This window comes from Periplaneta americana, chromosome 10 (assembly GCF_040183065.1).
Source record: "Periplaneta americana isolate PAMFEO1 chromosome 10, P.americana_PAMFEO1_priV1, whole genome shotgun sequence".
NCBI classification, from domain to species: Eukaryota; Metazoa; Arthropoda; class Insecta; order Blattodea; family Blattidae; genus Periplaneta; species Periplaneta americana.
In genome coordinates, this window is record NC_091126.1 from 140,419,839 (window position 1) to 140,447,470 (window position 27,632).

A 27,632-nucleotide genomic window follows, 5' to 3' on the forward strand; every position below is an offset into this window, starting at 1 on the left:
ATGAATGAATAAATTGAATAACTTCAGATGAACACAACGAAATAAAATGAGAAGTAGCGCACAACCTAGCTGCGGTCTTTTGTGACCCCAGGTCCAAATATTCGAAATTCAATTACAATTGAATATCTAAAAAAACAAATACATATTCGAACTAATTTAGAGAGTGTAATAGAAGCACATCTAGAATACTGAATGAAGAGAATTACGTTCTGCCAACTTACAAACGTATGTAAAAAGTATGGGGTCAGAAAATGTTGCGAGCGTTAAGGTTTTTCTTACATTCACCGTAAACAATAAATAATTCATAATAATTAATAATAATAATTTATTTATTTATTTAAGGGTATATGTAGTCTACGTGAACGACCACAAATATTATCAGAAAGTGCAGGCTCTAAATTTCTAAAATTTTATAAGAAAATGTACTCACAATTGGACAAAACTTACAAGGTACCACAACAAGACTTATTAGAACTTAAATATCTGGTAAAAGTATAAAAAAAGGTTACAAATAATTTTTTTCAAACCGTCCACACCTGTGGAGTAACGGTTAGCACGTCTGGCCGCGAAACCAGGTGGCCCGGGTTCGATTCCCGGTTGAGGCAAGTTACCTGGTTGAGGTTTTTTTCCGGAGTTTTCCCTCAACCCAATATGAGCAAATGGTGAGTAACTTTCGGTGCTGGACCCCGGATTCATTTCACCAGCATTATCACCTTCATCTCATTCAGACGCTAATTACCCTAAGATGTTGACAAAGCGTCGTAAAATAACCTACTAAATACATTTTTTTTCAAACCAGTTTTATCAAATTATGAAAAAAAAAAACAAAAAAAATTCTGCAGTTTCATCAGTTGGTAACCATAACATTGTTGTGGTCTCTCTGGCATCTTTAGTATTTTTCCTGCATGTAATAAACACTTATTTCTGAAAATTAGACTACTCTCAGACATGTAGAGTTGTTTATTTTAATACAATTAATTTTTTTATTTGTCCTATACAAAATATATTAAAATTTACATAACGTTTTGTGACCTAATTTTTATATTTCAAAGAAATGGGCATTATTGTAGTCTACCTTTTGCACAAATGCATGTTAAATCAGTGTACAAAATTTCAGAATTCTGTCTCTAATGGTTGTGGAGTTATGAAATAATATGTGTGAAACTTTTCAAATATTCGAAAATTTGATTCAAAGTAAAAAGTGAATTCTAGAAAATATTATTAGTAACCGTTTTTATACTCTTATCAGATATCTAAGTTCTATTAAGCCTTGTTGTGGTATTTTGTAATTTTTGTCCAATTGTGAGTTCATTTCCTTACAAAATTTTAGAAGTTTAGAGCCTGCATTTTCTGAAAATACTTCTGGTTTTTCACGTACATATACCCTTAATCTGACAGAACTAAAGCCGGTAGGCTTTCTCTTCCGCCCAGCCAGATTCTAATTCCATCATTATGAATTTACGACAGAGAAGCTTGTAGGGAAAGAAACGGTTATGTTACATTCCGAAGCACCATTTCGGTATTTACTAGTAACGAGTCAAAAACAAGAAATAAACCTCAGGAAATATGGTCAGCTTCTTTAAAAATGGAACGTACATGGCTAAATAGTGCATAGGTTTCAGTAAGATGTTCGATGCTTACCATCTAAAGTGACTCCATCTCCTTAAATGAAATCAGACGAATTTAAGACAACTTCACTGATGTATCTCTTTCTTGTGAGCAACAAGTTAAGTGATTTAAAATTGTCAACAAGACCGACTGTTATTTGGACACAAACGCAATGGCTGCCGACTCAAGACTGATCCGGCGTGTTGTGGTGTACAACGCGCGGCGTACGATTAATTTTGCCTGTGCAAAGTGTGCTCACGTCAAAAGCGTGATGCATGTTGCCTACGTTCTCGACACACACTGACAGGTAAAATATGAAATTTCATATTCTAAAAATTCCTGCTAGCGGTATGGAAACAAGTATCTTCACGATTCATGATGGGAAGAATGCAATTAACGTCATTTTTCATATCTTTTAGTTTTCTTGGTAAAAATGTTCATATTTTTTTCATAATTTGCAAGATGTTTTCCATCTTTGTTAATATTTATAGGACTGCCACTAAATCAGATTTTATAAGGAGACAGTAGAGATGTTTTCCAGGAAACACTTGGAAAACCCGAGCCACACATTCCACCAATGTTCCGGTATTCCAAAGGGGAAAAAAATTAGTAGGTTATCTTACGACGCTTTATCAACATCTTCGGTTATTTAGCGTCTGAATGAGATGAAGGTGATAATGGCGGTGAAATGAGTCCGGGGTCCAACACCGAAAGTTACCCAGCATTTGCTCATATTGGGTTGAGGAAAAACTCCAGAAAAACCTCAACCAGGTAACTTGCTCCGACCGGGAATCGAACCCGGGCCACCCGGTTTCGCGACTAGACGCTACTCCACAGGTTTGCACGCAAAAATAAATAAATAAATAAATAAATAAATAAATAAATAAATAAATAAATAAATAATGGCTTATTTAACGACGCTCGCAACTGCAGAGGTTATATCAGCGTCGTCGGTGTGCCGGAATTTTGTCCCGCAGGAGTTCTTTTACATGCCAGTAAATCTACTGACATCAGCCTGTTGCATTTAAACACACTTAAATGCCTTGGACCTCGGCCGGGATCGAACCCGCAACCTCGAGCACAGAAGGCCAGCGCTCTACCGACTACGCTACCTAGGCCGACACAAAGGGCAATGAAATGTCCAAATTTTCCTTTACAGTCATTGAACTCGTAGCATCAATGTATTCGAGAAGCCAAAACAGAGTAAATGGTTCCTATTCCACCTTTGCTTATTCTTTTGAATCCAGTGAAAGTCTTTTCAGTGTCCACTTATGCACGTGTAAACCAATGTTCTAACGGGTTTCAACCATACATTTTTCTTTCTACTTAATTTCTCCTCTTTTTGCAACTTCACGGGTTTTTCAATGTATAAAACAACATTAACCAGGGTTGAGACTTTACGCGTAAAAAGGTCATTTACATTACGATAAAATACGCGTAAATAATGTCTAATTAACGTAATAAATGTAAAGTACGTAAAAAAAACCTCCAAGAAACTGTTATTTTTAGTCTTTCTTTGTGATGAAAATTTACAGTTTGAATTGTCAACAAACCTAGCTTATAACTCGAAGGTATCAATTAATGTTAAAAAAATGGAGACTTACTTACTTACTTACTGAGCCGTGGCCGACATCGTAGCTGTTCATCTAGTGCGTCACTTCGTCCGATAGAGTGCTCTCAGACGTCATATTATAGATAGCGCTATCAATCCCTTCATTTTCTTATCCAAATTATCCTATGGGCCGGTTGATTACGTCAGACGAGAAGAGAGGGAAAGCGAGTTTACTTGGGTACGTGCAGTCATATGTTACTTTACTCAGGAGCTGGAGGCCGTAGCGATAACAACATTCAGGAGCTGGAGGCTGTAGCGATAACAACACTCTGGAGCCGGACGCCGTAGGGGTAACATCACTCAGGTGTCGGAGCCCGTATCGACAGTTTCATTAAGGCAATCGACGTGCACTCGGGACATGGAGCTCGTACTGTATTCTACTTTGGTAACTTAAGTTCATCCTGGTAGATTGTTCGAGAATAGTATGTCTCATTATATTTCACTTGAGTATTTACGGATATATGGAACCTTGTTTGAAATGAATATATTTTGGGATTTAGCGCGGCATTAAGTTGTATCAGATGTGTAATCATTGGAGTAGGCAAATTTGGGTTGTGATATTCTCATTTTTGGTTGTATGTCTTTGAGATATTGAGGTTGGAATTTTGTATGGAAATCACTCGCTGATGATACGTCTTGGGTTAAGTAATTGCGATTACGTGAAGTGATGTATTGTGGTATATGAGGTTGTATTTTATTAGGGGATTACGTGATGAAGTATAATTTGATATGTGAGGTTTGATGTTAGGCGATTACGTGAGGAAATATAATTTGATATGTGAGGTTTTGATGTTCCAAGACAGTTTGGGTAATAGCGTAGTGATCACGATCTCTTGGTTTACGTCGTGTTTGACGCTGTAATGAACTAGAATAGTATGGGCCTCATTTTCCTATTCTAGTACTTCATACTCCATTTTGGTTATTATTGGTTTCCACGCCGGTATTCAGGAATCGAGTGCATTGACTTTCCGTTGCTATTCAAATGATTATTGGTATTTGAAATTATGGTCGGTTACTTATTACATATCGTATCTCTCTCTCTCTCTCTTGGGCATTGTTTTATCGTAAAGTACAGAGATTGTTGTTAGTGCTATCTGCACAGCTTATGTGAGACGTATGTGGAATTGATAATTTATATAGTGATCAGTCATGTGACGGTTCGTACTGGGTAAATTCTTTGTGTTATACTGAGTTTATGTGTACGTTGAGCTTGGTTAATCAGATGTTTTGTTATATATGATTGAATGGGCCATGTGTTATGAGTTAGTGTACTAACTGGGCGTTCATGTTGAGGTTTATATCTAGTTGGATATACATATATATATTGAGGGAATGTTTTAATGACTAAATGATTAATGGGTCAGTAATTGATTATTGAGAGATGGGCGTATTAGATTCTATTACGACCTATAAGTATGTTTGCCCAGTGTAGTTGAACTCTCCACGATTTAGTCACTGCTTTGGTACTTATTCAGATTAACTTGTTATATTCACATTCATTTTATTTCATACTTATATGTTATTTCATTTATCATTCATGTATATTGTTATCTATTATTGTTAATTATATCTGTTATACAAATTCACACTATTTACTTCTAAAATTGTTCCACTGCGCACATCTAATCTTCCAATGTACCATCCACCTGGCGAATAACAGCCACTATAAGAAGTAGTAGAGGAGGAGAGGATGATCGTACACCACCTCCCTCTCATTACTTACTTACAAGCGGCTCTGCAGGAACCCGCAGGTTCATTGCCGCCCTCACATACGCCCGCCATCGGTCCCTATCCTGTGCAAGATTAATCCACTCTCTATCATCATATCCCACCTCCCTCAAATTCATTTTAATATTATCTATCCATCTACGTCTCGGCCTCCCCAAAGGTCTTTTTCCAAAGGTCTCCAAACTAACACTCTATATGCATTTCTGGATTCGCCCATACGTGTTACATGCCCTACCCATCTCAAACGTCTGGATTTAATGTTCCTAATTATAGTCAGGTGAAGTAAACAATGCGTGCAGTTCTGCGTTGTGTAACTCTCCATTCTCCTGTAACTTCATCCCTTATAGCCCCAAATATTTTCCTAAGAACCTTATTCTCAAACACCCTTAATCTCTGTTCTTCTCTCAATGAGAGAGTCCAAGTTTCACAACCATACAGAACAACCGGTAATATAACTGTTTTTATAAATTGTAACTTTCTGATTTTTTGACAAACTAGATGACAAAAACTTCTCAACCGAATAATAACAGGCATTTCCCATATTTCTTCTGCGTTTAATTTCCTCCTGAGTGTCATTCATATTTGTTACTGTTGCTCCGAGACATTTGAATTTTTCCACCTGTTCGTCGGATAAATCTCCAATTTTTATGTTTCCATTTCGTACAATATTCTGGTTACGAGACATATCATATACTCTGTCTTTTCGGCATCTTAAAAAATTTTGCAATACATAAAGGCGCAAATAGCGATATTAGCTGACGTTCCCTTTTTAAATCCCACTAACTAATTTTGCAATTCATATTGAATGAAGTAAACGGATTCTACACAGAACTGTGCACATGGCCTACGACCAACAAAGATAGTAATGCCAGTGGAAGCGAAGATTGAAAAAATAAGTTTATCAATGTTCTGATATACAGAAACTCTATTCAGCCATGTTTCCCGACTTTTTATGATTAGTCATTTACTACATAAAATTTGGAAAATTATTACATTTAATGAGTTATTATTTTGAATCATAATATTTACCTTAAACTGTTATACTATAAAAAGTAATTTATCACTAGAATCCCACAAGTAACAAAAACAAAATTTTCGGGAGATCAATAAAAACTGTTTAGTTCAATTAATTTTATTTCTGTTGTCAAAATGTATTTAACAAGTGTTATTAATTGCTGAATGTTAGGTTTATTTACTATTAGTTGTATTTTATAATATATATAAAAAGTCCCCCAAAAAATTAGTTAGAATGTTATAGGGTTTTTCCAACAAACAAACTGAAAGTAAGCAAAGTATTGTTATTTTTTCTAAGTATTCGAGTGAATGAAAGTAAATATGAAGAAATTTTATAATATATGTAAAAACTACAGTATAAAATCACAAAATAAAATTCTGCTACAACAGATATTTTTATCAGGACTTAAAAGGAATGAAGTAATTGATGTTTAGATTGTCGAAATCAATAAATGTAATTTTATTACTCCTCGTATAAAACATTTTTCTACAGGTAATTTACTCGCCCAACTCTGATATTAACTGACAGAAAGTGTAATCTTTTGCCAGAAAATGTAGAAAAGTTACTTGTGTTGTATTGTAAGTGATGTAATAACTTTTTCCCTTCTCTTCAGTGTCACAAATTGAGTTACTCGTTCTTTCATTCGGGAGAGGATATGGTGGTGCTGACAAAATGTTTAATTTTGCAGATTTATTGTATTTGCTTTGGAACTACATTAAATATAGACATAAGTATTAATCACTGAAGCTTATTTTGCAAATAGTGATGTAAACCTGGCCCAGATGGTTTAGGAACGAATTTATTTCAGCACTGAAATATTTATTTATTATTTCCATATTGTGCCAAAAATTTTTCGTATTTCGGCAAAATTTCTTTGATTTGTGTTGGTCTCTACAACTTATAGCTTCGGACAGATATGTGACGAAACAGGCGAACGAATGAGGATAGGGGTGCAATTACTATATATTTCAGTAAATTAAAATTGAAATTTTTATGAACCTCCAAAGAAACATTTATTTCAGATCAATGTTATAGAAAAGAAAATTTTTGTTATAATTTAGAAAATGCTATCTAAATCATCCACAACAAGGTGAACCAGAGGTCCGTTTCGATCACACAAGATTAAACATCCATCTTCTTCTAGGACGCCCCACATCAGCTTCCCATATGGCCTGTACAGCTGTCAAAAGAAAAAGTGGCCGTTCTCCTGAAACAAAGTTCCCTTCGGGTATCTTCGCTACAATTCGGAGACAGGCGATGTTACATGTTGTTGGACCACGTTGCCTGATATCTACAGTTATAATTGAAGTATTCTGTGTGTTATCGATAGCATAATGGTAGCGTTCAGGCCTCTTATTCATGAGGTCCTGCGTTCGACTACAACCACGTGCTTTTTATGTTCTTTTTTGTTCTGTTTTTGAGAGAGACAAACTATATATAATGGCTCCTTTCTCTTTTACGATTATTTTAGTAATTAACATCAGGTTCATTAATATATTATGCCATGACTATCATTATGATATTGTGGCTGCAAATGGAAAGAAAAAAGATTTTATTCTCAATAAACATATCTTTCGTGGCATAAACAAAACAAATTTACTGGCGTCGGCCTTAAAACATTCAAACAATTAAGCGTTCAAAAAACAAAACAAAAAGCCACAATTCAATATTTAGTCTATCTTCCTCTTATCTCGATCATCTTGCAGTCGAGTGGGCATGGAATTGACTAGTCTTTGCAAATAGCGACTGTTTTTAGACACGATATTCCAGGCATTCTGAACATACCCACATACATAAGTGTTCTGTCCATGGGCAGGTCTTTCATTGCAAACTCAGCAATCTCCAATCTTTCCTATTTTCTGCCTTCCTCTTAGTCTCCGCATATGATCCACATATCCTAATGTCGTCTATTATTCTTTTCAACCAGTGACCCAACCAGTTACTTTTTATCTTTCTAATCAGTTTCAGCATCATTCTTTCTTCACTCACTTTTTCAAACACAATTTTATTTCTTATTCTATCTGTCCACTTCACACGCACCGTTCTTCTCCACATCCACATTTCAAATGCTTCAATTCGTTTCTCTTCATTTCGTCGTAATGTCCATGTTCCTTCCCCATACAATGCCACACTCCACACAAAGCACTTCACTAGTCTCTTCCTTAGTTATTTTTCCAGAGGTCCGCAGAAGATCCTTCTTCTTCTATTTAAAGCTTCCTTTGTTCATGTTTGCAGTTTTTCTTGGGAAAGGATAGGCCTAAATGCGGTAACATCCCGTTGCTTTCCGCACACCATTATCTCTTTCGCATCTTATTAAATTCCAGGGGGCCCAAGCGTGGAGATGAGGAGAGTGGATTTGACTAATTGGGCCCTCCGGACTTCACCGAAAGTCACGGCAAGGGTTAAATATTAATTCTATCAGGATGTTTGACCCTATCAGAGATCGGGAACTCTCAATTAGCCTTTGCCCCCCGCATCCTGGACTAGCTTCTACGAATCATCAGAAAATCTTAGAGTGTGATTGGGCCAATTTTTCCGAAAATGTTTCCACACTTTTGCCCTCGTAGCTCAGCGGACGAACGTCGGAATTTAGATGTCAACGTCAGAGGTTCAATTCCTCGTTACTCCTTTTCATTTTATTGTGGTTCAAGGTAGTATAATGCAATAATACAAAAAAAAAAACTAATAGCAGTATTATGCAACTGGATTCTTCCAAACCTAATATTAAATTTATGTCATTTATATCGCTAAAGAACGATTACAATATAAATAACTTGAATATTATTTATACAGTATCACGAAAGAACGATAACACAATACAAATGATAAATATCGGTTTGTTTAATTAATATAAGATATTATATAATACGTATTTAATTATCTAAATAAAATAACCTATTTTACAAAGAAAGATGTTTGTGTTATAATAATTACCTACATAAAATGCAGATTATTTATATTGCGAAAGAACAATAACAATATAAATGATAACTTGAATATTATTTTATAATGCTAATGAAGGAAAACAATATAAATGATAACTTGAATATTATTTATATCGCTAAAGAACGATAACAATATAAAAAACGTGAATATTATTCATATCGGAATTTCACAGATTTATTACAGATGTATTTAAGAAATTGTAGAAGAATAGTAATTAGTAACAGTGTCCTATTTATTCTTCTTGGAGCCAAATTTGTAACTTTTAAAAGTGTGGTTACTATGTTGAAGTGTATGTGTTGCAACGGATGCTTGATTTGTTATGTATGTGAGTCAGTTATGGGATGCTTGATGTCGTCGCAATGTCGTAATTATAGTTTGATTGTGTTTGTGTGACTATTGTGTATTAATTTATTATGTATGGTACGGAAAGCTGCATATTTGTGTTATAGAAGTGTTACGTATGTGTGTTGTTAATATTTTTGTATGTTTCAAATTGATAACTGATATTTGTTTTTCAATCGCAATGCCTAATTTACGGATTGTTTGTGTTTTGTTTACATCGCGTAAGCTAATTTAATTTCCTTTTCCATTTCTCTTTATGCTTATCTTTTTTGTGTATAAAACTATAGCTTTAACATACATATGTAAAATAGGGCTAACCCCCATTGGAGATACTGTAGCTACAATAGTAATAATTATTATTCATATCGTTATAAAAACGATAACAGAATACAAATGATGACTTGAATTTTATTCATATCTCTAAAGAACGATAACAAAATATAAATAACGTGATATCCATCAAGAACGATGACTGGATATAAATGATAATTTGAATATCATTTACATCGCTAAAGAACGATTAAAAAATAAAATGAAAACTTGAAGAAGGCGCGAACCCAGAACCTTTGAATCATTAAACAAGCACTCTACCGCTGGTCTGCGAGGAGCAGATATGGAACACTTTCATAGTTCCGGAACTGCTTGTACAAGCACATGCATCGTGTAACATCGCCGCGACCCGAAGTGGACTTTGAAAGTATTCGCTGTTCACGAGTGCGGCCACTTTTTTTTTTTTTTTGACAGCTGCACAACATCACGTGCTTTGTCAATCGTTCTGGACCCATTCGTGAAATATTATCTTCCCATTTTTCTTTCTGTCACAAATCAATTCTTCTAAATTAAAAATGTTTAATTCTTCCCTTATTGCGAGATTACTGACTACTAAAGCTCTTATAAATCTCATTTGTCAACTCTATGTTTCTCCTTCCTCATCTACTTAATGCCCATTCTCTAACCCGTAAGTCAGCATTGGCACTGCCGTGATCTTATAAAACTTAATTTGTGTGTCTTTTCGTGCTTTTCTTGTCAAAGTCCGTTATTGTTCCGCACATCTGAGTAAATCTGTTTAATTTTTTCTGTAAATCTTCATCCTTTTCATAAGTACAGTAGCCACAAAAAAAATCGGACCGACCCTTGTAGCTGATTTCAGAGCCTTGTTCACTCCAGAGCACGACAGACTGGTAAATAAGACTGTCGTGGTTCGAATCCTGCCTGGGAAGGAAACTTATTCAAAATTTATTCCCAATACTTTTCGATTGCAGCGATATTTTACTACTTAATTAACTTATTATTCCCAGAACATGAATTTTACCAGCAATCGAAAAGTATTGGGAATAAATTTGAATAAGGAACAAAAAAAGTTTCCTTCCCATGCAGGATTCGAACCACGAAAATCTTAGTTACCAGTCTATCGTGCTCTGGAGTGAACAAGGCTCTGAAATCAGCTACAAGGGTCGGTCCGGTTTTTTTGCCACTACTGTAATATCTAGGCTCCGTATTCCAGCTACCTAAAAATTTAATTTAAAGACACATTAGGTATATAGTACGCCGAACACAGGTACTGCAACGATAAGGATATAAACAAACACGTCTTCGCTGCGTGTTCGTGGAGTACAGTCAACTCCCGATATTCTGAAGCTATATTAGTAAACACATGCTTGAGCCGTGATGTTCATTTTCCTCGTGATCTTTACAGCGAATAATAACTTGCATTCGTATGTTATAGAACTTGAACGTATGCGGATGTCATTTGAAACGATTTTATATTGCAAGAAATTCTTTCAATAGAACATGACGTTATTGGTGCATGATGTAGTACAAGATATTCCTATTGTCTGATATTTTTTCGTGTTTCATTAGGATATTGCATGTCGCTCATCACTGAAAACCCACTAATTTTCTATGCACTTTTCTAGAAATTAACTAAAATGTAGATTATTTAATTTAGTAATTGGGATGTTGGCACTGAGCATCATAGTATGCTACACATAAGCTTATCCATGCTAAATGTCGAGTTAATATTCTTCATAATTTTCAGATTTTGATGGTACTGGTTCATTTGGATTCTGTACAACACATTTTCTGTGCCTTGTGGTATTGCAGTGTCTTTCAGTGTACTGTTTTTGTCACATTTACGTTTATTTTACAGAATTTATATGTAATGTTTTCTATATTATTGGCAGTGAAAATATTAGCTCAAATATCCTCAACTATGCCCTACAATACTACACGCTTGAGTGTCTTATCTATGGCATTTTACCTCTGCAATGAACCTTCAATCAGCCACAAAGATGTAGTTATTTCAATAATACGACTAGTAAGAGCAGTGATCGATAAGACTACTCACTATGATTGCGTCCCGATTTTGATTTTCTAGATCTAGAGGAAGAGGGCAGAGGATGCGTAACTATTTTGTATACGAACGTACCTATATCTGCGTTGTGACGTCACATATAGTTCGATTCAGGCAACTTCAATCCAGTTGATAGGTAGCTGGAATACGGAGCCTAGTAATATCTCAACCCAAGTAAATAAAATAATTTATTTATTCTATAATCTTATCTCTTAACATTATTTTTTTTATCTTTTAGAATATTTTACAACAAATGCCATTACTTTAGTCTCTTTTGTTGAAATTTCTAAACTGTAAGTTGAAATATCATCACTAGAGCCCAGACGTTAGACAAACTGCCTTTTTTAAACTGAGTGTATGTATGAAAGACCTATTAGAGATAAACACGTTTCGACACATTTGGGAACGATAGGTCCAATTTTTATTTTGCCTTTTTTGCCTATTTTAGCTCCCGTTGCCTATTTTAAGGTTAAATGCCTTTTTTTAGCCTTTTTACGTCATTATTGCACATTTTACATATTTTTAATGCATATAAAATAAACCGCACATAAATTATATAAAAAAAAACAAAAAAGAACGGTTGTACAAATTAAAAATATATTCTCACCTCATACAAAATATTTGCTGAGAATCTTATTCTCCAGCAAAACATATGTTTCCAAGAAGTCGTAAACTTTTCTTCCTACCGATTCCATCTCTTATGTCACTTAACAAAAATGTTTGAACAGTATAAACCTCAGTGCTCAGGTCACTTCGAGGTTTACCAGCGAAAGAAAGGGGATGAGGGAAGTATTAAAAGCAAGTCTCCAGGTCCCGTTACTGTTGTCGCTTGTACGCACAAATCACGCGTACTTTAAAGTCTCTAATCCCTTCTCACACCTCTTTTTTTAGACAATACACAGACGGTTTTTCCCGATCTCTGAAAGAAAGTAGAGACAGTCCTTCTGAAGTAAGTTGTTTTAAGTTTGCTCCAATCACTTCAGTAGAAGTAGAAAGATCTTTTTCCACCATGAAAAACATTCTCTCTGACAGGCGGCTCACTATGACAGTTGACAACTTAAAAAAGCATCTTGTTGTGACATGTAACCAAGGAAAGTGATTACCGTATGGGATAGTTTATTAAGTATTTGTCTATTTTTTGTCTGTTTTCATGAAAAATAAATGGCTATTTCACTGCCCACATTTACTATTTTTAGTGCATATATGCCTGCCTATTTTAACTAAAATAAATGCCTAAATATTCTGGCTCTAATCATCACATAATAGCTGGAAGACCCTTTGAAGATCATTCTCAGAGTTAGCAAGTATCATCTGGTCACCCGCTTAACAGAATTAAAATAATGGGAAATAAGGCAAAAAATTATTATTGTCTGAACAAAATTTATCTACAACTACGAAAATAACATGAGAAAGTTTTTTCGTCTTCGCCTCAAGGGATTCTTACCAAATGATACTAACTACACCAAAGACATGAGATTTCAAAGAAAGAAAGAAAGAAAGAAAGAAAGAAGAAAATAAGCAAAGAAAGAAGGAAATAAAGAAGAAAAGAAAGAAAGAAAGAAAGAAAGAAAGAAAGAAAGAACGACTTCTTCATTACATTTTTCGAAGTATGGATTTTATTTGGGATTTATGAGACTATGACAAATATTTAACAGGAAACGACTGTTATTTCCTCCCGGGATAAGATTCATTAGGTTATTATGTTGTTTTTTTGGATGCTCAGAAACATTTCTAATCATTATCCTTCCTCCAAACGAGCGCGGCGTGTGGCTAAATCTCTAGCAGTAGCTTATATCTTCATTATTTAAAATTTCCAAATACAACAACATCACAGTAACGCTCAATAAGCAACTGTACTGGGAAAATGATAATTGCACAGCGGCACATACTTTCACATTATACAGAGCGAACCGTAAGTAACGTCATTAATAGGGAAGGCACAGAGAACTCTTAACGCTGAAATTGGCATGTACACAGCCAATGTTTTGATCCGTCGCAGGGCATGTACAGGTTCCGCGAGTGGATAGCATGTACAGGGACATCATTTTATTTTTACTTCAATTTTTATTGTACCTGAGTTTTTGAATGTACTTCACTCCCACCCCTTCTACTAAGGAAGTTCCAACTCCACACAGAACCAAGACCGCAGATAGTAAGCAGTACTGAGTTACTGGGTATAGTATGTTCCAGAAATATGTTTGCGTTTTCCAGTGACGAAAGAGCTTTCAATATTGAATCATATTTTCGCACAGGTACTGTCCGTTTGCCTATGTCGCAACCTGATTTCCCCCACCTGCTTCTGCTCGCCCCTCTGTAAAAGCTGGGCTGTCTTAGCTCTTTTCTGAAAACATTAATTTCTCTTAGGAAGTGGACGTTTACGTAATATTATACAGCTGTTTAATTTAAATTAAATAAAAGGGCCTGGTTAAGTAATTAACTGTCACGTGATTTCCTCCCTTTCTACAATCCTGCGGGATAACCACTTGGACGGACAGTAGATAGCATGTCTGAGTAATTTTATATTTTCGGGTCGGGCAGAAGTGAAGATTGAATTCACAGTACGTAGAGTAGGTACAGAATTATTTCAACATGAGTTACTAGTACGAAGGACGAAACTGGCAATTGAAATTAGATGCAATAGTCTATAGTGCGATAATATGCACAAAAAGACTGAAGCCTGTATCGAAATGAACGGCCACCATTTTCAAAATTATGTTTAAATATTCATATTATGATTAGTTTTCAATTTAACTTCATTCTCTATATTGTACGCTAATGTGCTGTAGACAGTATAATATACACTGGATAATGAATACGTTCGCATGGATAACTCACTTCGTGAGTAAAAACACTTATTCTTAATAAAGTACTGTACTTTGATTAAAGAAAAACCTAATGAAAATTATCAAACTCAAAATCGCGATATTTCCTAGTTTACGTAAATGGATGAACTACTTTTCTTCCATCCTATACCTAGTAGAGTGATTTGTGTTTTACGCCAGTATCATCGAACTCCAGTCTTGGAGGGGGGAGCAAGCGGTGTTTCCGGTTCTCTAAAGGTATAGACAGGTTAATATTAGCAATGTTAGTAAAAATAAAATGATGTCCCTGTACTTTGTACACAGAGGCCACCCTTACTTAGTAACCAAACTCTGAAGCGTACAGTTGTGTGAAGGAAATAGCAACATACAAGTTATTTATTTTACTTTCACGTTAAATACATTACGATTATACAGAGACATCATTTTATTTTTACTAACATTGCTAATATTAACCTGGCTATACCTTTGGATCAACGATTAAGAACCGGAAACACTGTTTGCTACCCCCTTCCACGACTGGAGTTCGATGATACTGGCGTAATATACAAACAAATCACTTTACTAGGTATAGAGGGAAGAAAAGTAGTTCATCCATTTACGTAAACCAGGAAATAACGCGATTTTGAGTCTGATAATTTTCATTAGGATTTTGTTTAATTAAAATACAGTACAGTGTTAACAATGAGTGTTTTTACTCACGAACTGAGCTTTCCATGCGGACGTATTCATTATGCAGTGTATATTATACTGTCTACAGCATATTAGCGTAGGTCTACACTATAGAGAATGAAGTTACATGAAAAATAATCATAATATGGATATTTAAACACATTTTTGAAAATGTGTGGCCGTTTATTTCGATACAGGCTTCACTTCTAATGTGCATATTATCGCACTATAGACTATTGTACGTAATTCCAATTACCAGGTTCGTACTTCGTATCAGTAACTCGTGTTGAAATAATTCTGTATCTATTATATAAAAGAATACCTTACGTACTGTAAATTCAATCTTCACTTCTGCCCGATCCGAAAAGATAAAATTACTCAGACATGCTATCTACTGTCCGTCCAAGTGGTTACGTCGCAGCATCGTGGAAAGGGAGGAAATCACGTGACAGTTAATTACTTAACGAGGCCCTTTTATTTAAGTTATTTTAAAGAATTGTATGGGTATAATATTGCGTAGACGTCCAATTCCTAACAGAAATTAATGTTCTCAGAAAAGAGCTAAGACAGCCCAGCCACTAGCATTTACAGAGAAGCGAATAGAAGCAGGTGGACGAAACCGGGATTCGACGTAGGCAAATGAAAAATGATGCAATATTGAAAGCTCTTTCGTCACTGGAAAATGCGAACATATTTTTGGAACGTACTGTTTACTATGACCGTAAGGCTACTATGACTGTATATGCGGTCTTGGATCTGTGTGGAGGACGATTGAACTTCATTAGTAGAAGGGGTGGGAGTGAAGTACATTCAAAAACTCAGTACAATAAAAATTGAAGTAAAAATAAAATGATGTCCCTGTATCATTTCTATATTATACAAAGATTATTAAAGGTACGTGGAATAAATTTATCATTCAATATATCATTATTTCTTACTACTTTTGTAATTTAGTTTTTTTTCTGTTACACAGGTTTGAAGTTTCCCAATTAGCACAGTTATATTACGAGACGTTGTACATTACAATGCCGAAACATAAACTAAATACATATAATAAAGTGAAAGCATGTGTTTCAAATTATGGTGACAATGTGTTTGCTATTGCGAATAATAAACTGTTCTGCAAACTTTGCAATATCGAAATTTTAGGCTGTAAGAATTTCCATGGTGATCGTCATATTCACTCGGATAAACATAGAAAAGGACGTGAAAAAAAACAAGAGTTCAATATTTACAGCAAGAGCACAGTGGTTCATGTAATACAGTGCATGACTTTAACATATTTATGCAATGCATTTATTTTCTCCAACATTCCACTCTTCAAATTACAAAATAACACACTCCGTACATTCTTACAGAAATACACAGGTCGACAGATTCCAGACGAATCAACATTGCGTAAAAAAAAATTACGACAAAACTATAGAAGAAATCAGAAATGAACTAGAAAATGAGAGAGTATGGATATCTATAGACGAAACAACAAATGGAAACATAAAAATTGGAGATTTATCCTTCGAAGAGGTGGAAAAATTAAAATATCTTGGAGCAACAGTAACAAATATAAATGACACTTGGGAGGAAATTAAACGCAGAACAAATATGGGAAATGCCTGTTATTATTCGGCTGAGAAGCTTTTGTCATCTAGTCTGCTGTCAAAAAATCCGAAAGTTAGAATTTATAAAACAGTCATATTAGCGGGTGTTCTGTATGGTTGTGAAACTTAGACTCTCACTTTGAGAGAGGGACAGATATTAAGGGTGTTTGAGAATAAGGTTCTTAGAAAAATATTTGGGTATAAGAGGGATGAAGTTACAGGAGAATGGAGAAAGTAATACAACGCAGAACTGCACGCATTGTTCTTCACCTGGCGTAACTAGGAACATTAAATCCAGACGTTTGAGATGGGCAGGGTATGTAGCATGTATGCGCGAATCCAGAAATGCATATAGAGTGTTAGTTGGGAAGCCGGATGGAAAAAGACCTTTGGGGAGGCCGAGACGTAGATGGTAAGATAATATTAAAATTAATTTGAGGGAGGTGGGATATGATAATAGAGAGTGGATTAATCTTGAACAGGATAGGGACTGATGGCGGGCTTATGTGAGGGCGGCAATGAACCTGCGGGTTCCTTAAAAGCCATTTGTAATTAAGTATTTGTTGTGTACTATAATAATTCGCAGAAGGATTAACATATTCCTTGTATTTCAGTCCAGAATATAGTTTCTTGATTTGTATAACTTATGTGAAGTAACAAAAGTGTTGTTCTGAACACTTTCAGTATCTGCCAGTTGCGATGGGCAGACTGCATTAATTCTCGTGCAATACCTGCATCCAGCGCTATGCGCTGTATCTATACCAAGTCGCAATATATTTATTACAGCTCCCCATGCCTTGCCCTGGTCATTAATTTCAGGGGGTTATTCTTTTAAATACTACAAACAATAAAGTTAATACAGTTTTGCTCGTTTTTGCTTTCTTTTCGAGATAAACACTTTTATATAAAAAATTTCATAGCGTGTTTTGAGAAAGCCATTGATTTATTTCCCAACATGCTGTCAATTTAAGAGAGCATGGTATTATAATAAATGATTGGATTTCATTTTTGTCTTTTAACTCTAGGAAGACCGGACTCTGCGAACACCCTAATACGGCCGCCGAGACAAAAATGTCCCGTTCGTAATCGGTAGACCCCGGGGAAAGTATTGCTTACAGGGAAACGCGCGATGTAGTATAGCTAATATTTATGAACAGAGGACTCTTGCACGCATCACTGTGCAGGTAGGAGTTGTGCCGGGGTAGCTTAGTACAACGCAGTCAAATGCAGTCGACACGTGTCTTCAGGATACCTAGACCAAAAATACGCAAGCTAGAAGCACTAAGGAAATATGTTCCTCAATATGGAGAAAATGTGTTTTCCATCCATGGTAATGAACTGTTTTGTATGACAATTTTGAATCTGTAAAGAACGTGATTCAGTCATTTCCTTCAAGTGATGCCGCAGCAATCAAGGTTTCTCAAGAACTCTTTAATAATACAGACATTGAACATGATCTAAAGTATATTACGTCAACTTTTGCGTTTTTGCCAGCTGCTATTGAAGCTTTAGAAGAATCTGGTGCAGAACTCTTGACTCAAATACACTTGGTAACAAATATTAGTAACTTGAATCGCCTTGAAAATGATGTTGGGAAACGTGTATCTCCAAAGATGAAAACAATGTTGGACGCAAATGATGGATACCAGGCCCTTAGTAAAATTTCTGATGTTCTGTCAAATAAATGTTCTTCTAGTAGTGTTAATATAAGCTGTAGTGATATGAAATATTTTTAATATGCTCCGGTTGTATCTGCAGATGTGGAGCGTACATTTTCTACGTATAGAACATTGCTGTCAGATAACAGAAAGGGATTTTCTTTCAGAAATTTGAAAATGATATTTGTAGTTCATTGCAGCGCTTCAATATGTAAATAATATTATTACCAGTATGTCAAGTGCAATGAAATATTTAGATCTCTTAATGAGAATAAATTAGAATTGCACTTTGTAAGCTTCATAGCTAATCACTGGAAACTAGTCAAAAGGACGCACAAATAATGAGACTTTCATGTATTACTTCATTTCTCATGAATCAAACTATACTACTGACAGCGTCACGCTGTCTATCGTTATTTACCCCATCCCTCTCAAAGGAGGTATGCTATGTTGCATTCTAAGCTGATAGCAATACTTTTCCCGGGGCCTAATCAGATGTGTCTTGGGCCAGAAACTGCTATTTTTATGGAAGCAATGAGTATTCTACTAGGACTGTTCGACTGTACAAGTTGCAGTGTCCAGTCGATCAGTCCTAGTGAAATGGAGGAGTACACGAGAGCGGAATAAGCAGACCTGATTTTCGAATACGGATGAGCCAATGGGAACAGTATACAAGCTCACGGATTGTATCGCCCTAAGTACCCACGTAAGAGACATTCGGCCCATACCATTTTTCCACGACTGTTCCAAAAGTTAAGGGAAGGAGGGCACGTGGTGCCAAATTACAATTCCATTTCCACACAACAATTTTTGCTTATAACTTTCGACTCAGTCATTTCCGGACCATGGTTCCATATCTCAAATTGATACATGTGCCCTTTCCCATCATCCCTGAAAGTTTGTAACATCACCTCGGAAATACCCTGTATTTCAGTCTAATTGGAGAAGTTTTGTATGGAGAAAAAAAATCTTGGTCTCAAAGTGAAACACGGTGAAGGTGGAATACTATTATGGCGGTGCAGGAGTTCAGCAGGAGTGGGGTCGTTTGCTTTTATAGAGGGCAATATGGATCACCAATGCTACATCAATATTATGAAGGGTCATGTAGTGCCTAGCAGTGGCGGCTGATTGACTGAGGCAAGTGAGGCCGGGACTCAGTCACTTAGCTTAACTGAAATCAAATTTTGTGTTTTTATATAATGTATTAATTATTTGAATCAAGCATATATCGCTGTAGAAGCATTTGAAAACTTTGTGATGTATATAGACCTGTTTTGTAGTAAAATTTGCTCCTGAGGCCAGGATCGCTCGTGCCGGGTCTGGTTTCTGCATTTCCTGTATTTTCGCGGGCTTTGAGCTTGCGCTTAAAACGTTGTAGCTGAGGCACAATTCGTCTGGCCTCGTGACCTGGTCAGGTTTCACTCCTCCCATCCATGGGCCGGCCTCAAGGGTAGAGTGGGGTGGGAACAGCAATGGCGACTTTTCTTCCTAAATAGGCCATAAATAACAAAAATTCCAGCTCTTTGGCAGGCAGAGATCCACACTATTCTCTTCCCTTATGTCTTAGTTTATGACTTAAGCGAGGGTTTGTACTGTTGTACTTCGTGGTACAGTAGTGAATCTGGGCCAATGTTATGTATTTCGGGAAAATATAAACAGAAACAAATGCGAGAAATAATGCTGGTGTAGTTAATTCATTGTTAGAGTGTCGTTCTTCGAGAAGAAATAATATTGAAAGAATGGAAGTTTTAAATAAAGAGAGAGTCTATCGAGATACCTACGACATCGCTGACAATTTTTCTGACAAATAATCTTAAAACGCGAATTTCTCTGGCTTCCTGGTATGGGCAACATAAATGGTTAAGTGGTAATATGGTGCAAAATAAACTTCTCTATTGACCTTGCTGTCAAGGGGAAAAAATAAAAAGAAAAGAAAGAAAGGGGATTTTCAACACATAACATGGGTTGCTTCATCACACTGAAACAATCACTGAAACTCACAGCATAACAGCTTATTTGGTGAGTGAAATTATTATTTTTCATTAATAGTAATAATAATAGACTAATAATAATACTAATAATAATACAGTAATAATGATATTAATAATATAACAACAATAATAATTAATATCATAAACAAACATTTCCTATCGGAAGCACAAACTAGTTGCATCTGGCCTCACCGAGGATTTCGATCACCGGCCGCTACTGGTGCCTAGTGCCAAAAATTTGGGCTTCAGAGACAATTTCATATTCAGGCAAGACAACGACCCAAACATACGGCCCACAATACTCGACTTGGATTCTCTATAACATCCCTTCATACCTTCAGATACCTCCCCAGTCATCAGACATCAATCTATCACCTTTGGCATTATTTAGAAAGACTTAGAACCAAGCATATTACCAGCAAAGAGTCTCTAAAGTCTGCAATCATAGAAGAGTGGAACAACATTCTAGCAAGTATTACTTCAAATTTAGTTAATTCTATGGCCAGAAGGTTAGAGGCTATTGTAAAATGCAAGGGCTACCCTACCAAATATTGAAACTGAAAAGGAACTCCTAAAGAAAATATCCAAGAAATGAAGGAAATATCCAAGAGAGTGTGCTATACCATGCATTCTTTTAACCCATTCAGAAACTTCCTCCCGCCAGAATTAAAACAGACTCTAGTGCAAACCTTCGTACTACCACTGTTTGACTATTGTGACGTAATACAGACTTGACAACTGAACTTTCGAACAAGTTACAGCGTGTGCAGAATGTGTATGTCAGATTCATCAGCAATTCTCACAAATTTGACCATATTACACCCTCGTTAAAATCTTTATCCTGGCTGCAACTTAATAGCCGTAGAACACTTCATTCGCTGTCTCTTCTGTTTCGAGTTGTCCATACTTCTACTCCAAATTATCTTCGTTCCCGGTTTAACTACTTATCCTCCGATCACAATCTAAACACCAGGTCACAGGAGAGCCAAACCCTAGCAATTCCAGCCCATAGAACATCCCACTATTCATCCTCTTTTACTGTCTCAGTCCCCCGTGAATGGAATTCTCTACCTCAGAAGATTAGGGGCTGCCAGACAATAACTACTTTCAAGAAAAGGCTAAACGATTTCTTACGGGCGCAGTCAAATTGAAGTTATAATTGTGATCGAGTTTAATAATTTAATTTAATTTAGGTATGACTATTATTATTATTATTATTATTATTATTATTATTATTATTACATAATTATTGTATTGTTGTCATGAAGATAAAAAGAATTGTCATTGTATTATATTAATTACGTATTATATTGTATTGTGTTGTAGTATTGTGTTGCTTTGTATTGTACTGTATTATGTTATATTCATAGCAATGTAGTAATTTTCTATCATACTGGTTGAGTGGAAGAGAAGGCCGAATGGCCTTAACTCTGCCAGTTAAAATAAATTATTATTATTATTATTATTATTATTATTATTATTATTATTATTCCGAGGCTTATTATAGGGATACGTAACAAGCTGTTTTTTACGGTGATGGGTTGTTAGCCCTTCGCATTGTATTCTTCACCTGACATAAGTAGGAACATTAAATCCAGACGTTTGAGATGGGCAGGGCATGTAGCACGTATGGGCGAATCCAGAAATGCATATAGGGTGTTAGTTGGGAGACCGGAGGGAAAAAGACTTTTAGGGAGGCCGAGACGTAGATGGGAGGATAATATTAAAATGGATTTGAGGGAGGTGGGGTATGATGATAGAGACTGGATTAATCTTGCACAGGATAGGGACCGCTGGCGGGCTTATGTGAGGGCGGCAATGAACCTTCGGGTTCCTTAAAAGCCATTTGTAAGTAAGTAAGTAAGTAAGTATTATTATTATTATTATTATTATTATTATTATTATTATTATTATTATTAAAGTATGACCAGTGTGCGAATAATTTTTGTTCCTATTTTTGTTTGGTATCATTGTATTTTAATCAAATGAAATGGTTTATTTTGAGAACTGTGCAATTAATTTTGTGCTTATATGTAAACAAATAACAAAGAATGTGTATACTTGTACGTAACTTGAGTTCATGTCTAAAAAGTTGAGAGTATAGTATTTGAAGCACATTTATTATTGCTACTGTATATATTTTTATTACCTATAGTGCGAATACTTTTTACATTCACTGTATCTTCTTTCGATTGTTCCGAGCAAGTTGACCTCAAATCAAATCTAAAAAACCTCGTGATTACTTTCAACCGATTGCAGTTTGGAATACCCCATTTTCCTGACCAGATAAGATTCACTTCTATTTCTTTGAATTCGATGGCACTGCTTACATACAGAATACCCAAAAATGCATCGAGGTCTTCTAAGCACATGAGACAAGTACAGTGATAACACGCATTTTTTCTTATGAAGAAGTATCAGTATTGTCCCGAAAAACATTCTGCTATCTGCACCTTCAAGCTGTTACAATATTAGTGGAGATTACTTCTCACTTTGTCCCGACAGTGAATTTGCTTCTTTGTTATAAGGCTACAACGTCTTCTGCTGAAGCTCATTGTAAACGCTTGGTTTTTACTCTAAATTGATTGTTACAAGACTCCCGCGACGTGCCAAAACGACTCCTTCGCTGTCTCTGAACACAGCTCCATGACACGACACGACACGCTTTGCTATGTTACGGTCATATTCTTTACATACAACTCAACAATCATGTTCAATGAGTACTCGACAAAACTGAAGTCCGATAATGATGTATAGACTTCGTGGAATTGCCACGAGAATTGCAAGGTTTACTGCGCACGCGGTATAGACTGTATGAGAAAGGGGCGTGCAAAGGATGGAATATGCCTCTGATGTAAACACTGAGCAGTATACTGCGGTTACAATAAAACCTGTATCCTGCATTCAAGAAATATAATGAATGATCATTGAAGTAGGAAATGTCTAAATATGTAAATACACAATTATTTTATAGTGAGATATATTTACTCTTAAAATTTAATGTAAGATACTCACATCATCCTTGAATATGTGCATTGCAGTCAAGGTCCGTGGACGGTCGGTCGCTGTCGCAGCGAAAGACCGTCCACGGACCTTGCATTGCAGTGAAGAGTTACGTAAATTTTGAGCGACTGCAAAGTAATCTCCTCCGATGGTCACTTAAACACTTTTTATATTGGGAAATGTACGTTCAACATCACACGATGTAATACGTGCATATTTGAAGAACGGAAAGTCACTACTTTTTAGTACACCAACTTCAGACGTCTTGTCATGACCTGATACCACATCATTTATAATACGAAGTTGTGAATAAGCAGAATTTTTAGCAATAATGCTTCTCAACTTACATTTCAGTTTTTCTGAAATTAGTGAATTGTTATTTTGGATAACGGTTTGTGATACTTTATCCACTATAGTAAGGGCTTCTGAGAGTTGTAGTTTAGACGATTCTAACAGGGCGATGCTTTTGCACACGATTTTAAAATTAGAGTCAGTGAACACAATATCTTCCAATATTCAGAAGGCAATGATTTTACAGCTGCAACTGCGGAACTGTCTATGCTATCCAATGCATCAATTACCTCCATTATTTTACTGTAATGTTCTGCATAATTCTTGTTTGCACTGAACAAATGTTAAGCTTTGACTATTCCAACCACAGTAATGCAAAAGTGCTTACATAGGTATACATTAGCTGTAGCTGCTCTATCTATTTGGACCGGTCACAACTCTTAACATGAACTGCTTATACTACGAGACCGGGCGGTCGCTCACCTCCTCTATACTACCGTACATCAGCAACCTGATAGCATGCTGCGTGTGGCAATTCAACGAAGTCTAATAATGTATAAAGACCAAAGCGCTTAATTTCTATGTGGGATAAAAATGTCCCGTCGATCGTATTTCTAACATTTTTTCAGAAACTATGAGTTCGAGAGGGACAACTTTATTTCAAAATGGAATACACCAAAAAATATTAAAAGTCAAAAACCCCCAACATCCCTCTAAAATAATTAGAAGAGAGAGACGTGTTTAAATTTTGGAATGGGATAAAAAAAAGTCCCGCGGTCGTTCTAGTCTTAAAAGTGCAGAAATTTGATCCGAACAAATGTAACATTTTCAAATTCCTTTCGGAATGAAATGTTACATAGGTTCAGACCAATTTTCTGCACATTTAAAGGACAAAACTAAAATTCTTTCAATCATTTGTTATCATAATACACTGCTTTCCTAAATTTTGTCAATATTGGGAATTAATTCTGTAGCTTTCCGAAAATACTCAATGAAATGTTTCATATAAAATATTTTTTTCTCGAAAAAGAAGCAAAATTTTATTAAACCTTTTGTTTGAAATATCTCGAAGAATAACGCTTTGAAATTAATGACATTAATTATGGTTCACCCTGCATGTTTCGTGCATTTCGAAACTATTTCGTTTCTCAGTGATACCAGTTACGATCTTGTCTTTATATATCTTGTTTATATATAAATGCATTCATATATTATACCTTATATTCCATCTTCGTTACCTCGCTCGACAGGCAACGACATTGGTCGATTTTAAGGCACCACTGATAGCCACCGGTTTAGCTCAATTGGCTGAGGCACTTGCCTGCCGATCCGGAGATGCCGCCCTCACATAAGTCCGCCATCAGTCCCTATCCTGCGCTAGATTAATCCAGTCTCTATCATCATAGCCCACCTTCCTCAAATCCATTTGAATATTATCCTCCTATCTACGTCTCGGCCTCCCCAAAGGCCTTTTTCCCTCCGGCCTTCCAATTAACACTCTATATGCATTTCTGGATTCGCTCATACGTACTACATGCCCTGCCCATCTCAAACGTCTGGATTTAATGTTCCTAATTATGTCAGGTGAAGAATACAATGCGTGCAGTTCTGCGTTGTGTAACTTTCTCCATTCTCCTGTAACTTCAGCCCTCTTAGCCCCAAATTTTTTCTCAAACACCCTTAATCTCTGTTCTTCTCTCAAAGTGAGAGTCCAAGTCTCACAACCATACAGAACAACCGGTAATATAACTGCTTTATAAATTCTAATTTCAGATGTTTTGACAGCAGACTAGATGACAAAAGCTTCCCATCCGAATAATAACAGACATTTCCCATATTTTTTCTGCGTTTAATTTCATCCCGAGTGTCATTTATATTTGTTGCTGTTGCTCCAAGATATTTAAAGTTTTCCAGCTCTTCGAAGGATAATTGTCCAATTGTCTTTTCAGGATTTACTACCAAACCTATCGCTTTACTTGCTATTACTTTTATATCCTCTTCTCTTATTATTTCCCTACTTTAAGTCGTACTACCATCTCAACTTTTATACTCATACCCTTTAACCTTTAAACCTCATCTACATTCTACTCTACTTTAGTCCTTGCTGTAGTACTATTTGATACTATTTACTACAATTTTCCTACTACTTTCTATCATTTCTATTCAGTATTTATATACTAATATTTTCCTACTGTAAATAATAAATGAAGGGTCCAGGGGAAAAACCTGTTAAGTCCAAAATTATCAATTTTTTGTTTTGGATGCCATGTAATACCTCAGGCAGTAGAGATTTCTGTGGTTTAATTGTGCAAAGTAAAAACTTGATTAAGCCAGAAATATTTGAAGAATGATACCTCAGAGACAATAGAATGTAATGGACCTTGAAACTTTTAACTTGCTTTCCTGTAAAAACAGTAAAATGTGACTTAGCAGGTTTATCCCCTATATTAAGAAAAGTTTCATTATACTGAAATTTTCTACTTTGTTTGTATACTAATTACATATTTCTTGAATTATTAAACATAACTTGGGTGAATATTACAGTTAAAGAGAAAGTGCAATAAACTATAGACATGGTCAATATATACTCAAAGATTTTTTCTAAAAGTGTAAGGTTGCTTTCGCAGTGATCACATCGTGTCTCTAGAGCGGTGTGTTACAATTTTGAGGTTATTTTCAATTTTTAAAGTACTTTTCTTCTCCCGTGTCTGGTGTGAGTGTGTATCGAGTTTCATGGCATGTTGTACTCTGAAAAGCGGTAAACAATGATCACAGAAAATATTGAAGTGTATACATATAATTTTTTATAATGAAGCAAGATCGAAGATTTGATAATATATTTTATAAATTTACATATTTAACCACATATTTCACATTTACATTTTGCCATATGGTAGTACACAAAAATCCCAGCCCTACTAATTACAACCGATGTAACTGAAAAATGAATCTTGTACGTCGAAATAACGGAATCTGGTATAATATTGTGGTCACTTTATCAGCACTATTTTCTTTTATAGCATTATATTTATCCCGTGCGACTTTTTCGCCACTGGTACAAGACACATCAATATTTAGTCTTAAACTCTTAAGCAGGTTTCACAGTTACTAGAAAGATGTAAAACACTTCGTAACATAGAAATAATGTATATATTTCCCAAAGTAGTAGCCTAAGCTTTGTGATTAAGAACTCTTATTTAATTGGTTCAACAGTTTACACTTCAAGCACTATGTGTTTTTTCGTTCTACTTTATGAAATAAACGTAAGTAAATGTTTGTGGTTTATTTAGTCTCTGCAGGCAAATGCCGGGACAATACCATAATGCAAAACCTTACTGTCCCAAACGATTTGCCCATTCATAATCATCTCACAACCACCGACACTCAATAACTTCAGCAGTTGAAAACATCGTTAAATTAAAATGTTAAACACAGACTCTAAAGATTCGCTGCCTCACTACAATGAACTTCATTAGGTCTATTTTTAAACAAAGAAACGACCACTTCACGAGCGTTTTGTGCACAGACTCTCATGCAATTAGCGAGTTGTGCGTTTTCAGAGTGACCTTACCGTTCGCTCGTCATCTGCTTATTCTGGGCCACCGGGACGACTCCATCGCAGTGTGGGGCGACTGTGTGTTCATTGGGTCACCACTACAGTGGCCGTCCGGCGTGACGAACAGAACACGAATTCTTATGCGGGCAAGGGCAGGAGGCGTGGGCGGCGAGAGGGGCGCGGGGGGGAGGTGGGGAGGACAATCATCTGCTCATGAAGATGGATGAGTTACAGCGCGCCTGCCTCATTGGGAGCGGATCCGGCGCTACCGAGTGCTCAAAATTCACTGTACCTGTATAACGGGGTGGATATTGCGGCCGACACAGTCACCTGTTCTCATAGCGAGGTAGAGACTGTGTGCAACTTTCACCTATCCTAACAAAGCAGAGATTGAGTTACACGATAGTTGTGTTCTGACGACATGAATGTTGCTTGTCACA

General features: G+C 36.0%; 1 protein-coding gene across 1 annotated transcript in view; it reads right to left on the minus strand.

Moving 5' to 3' along the window:
* The window catches only part of LOC138708046 (solute carrier family 41 member 1-like), a 344,564-nt gene extending 317,295 nt beyond the window's left edge, over positions 1–27,269 (minus strand). The window contains exon 1 of the mRNA XM_069838158.1: positions 27,208–27,269. Coding sequence (XP_069694259.1) covers positions 27,208–27,221 — 14 coding nt within the window. The 5' untranslated portion in view covers positions 27,222–27,269. The remainder of the gene's footprint in view (positions 1–27,207) is intronic.
* Between the last annotated feature and the right edge of the window lie 363 nt (positions 27,270–27,632).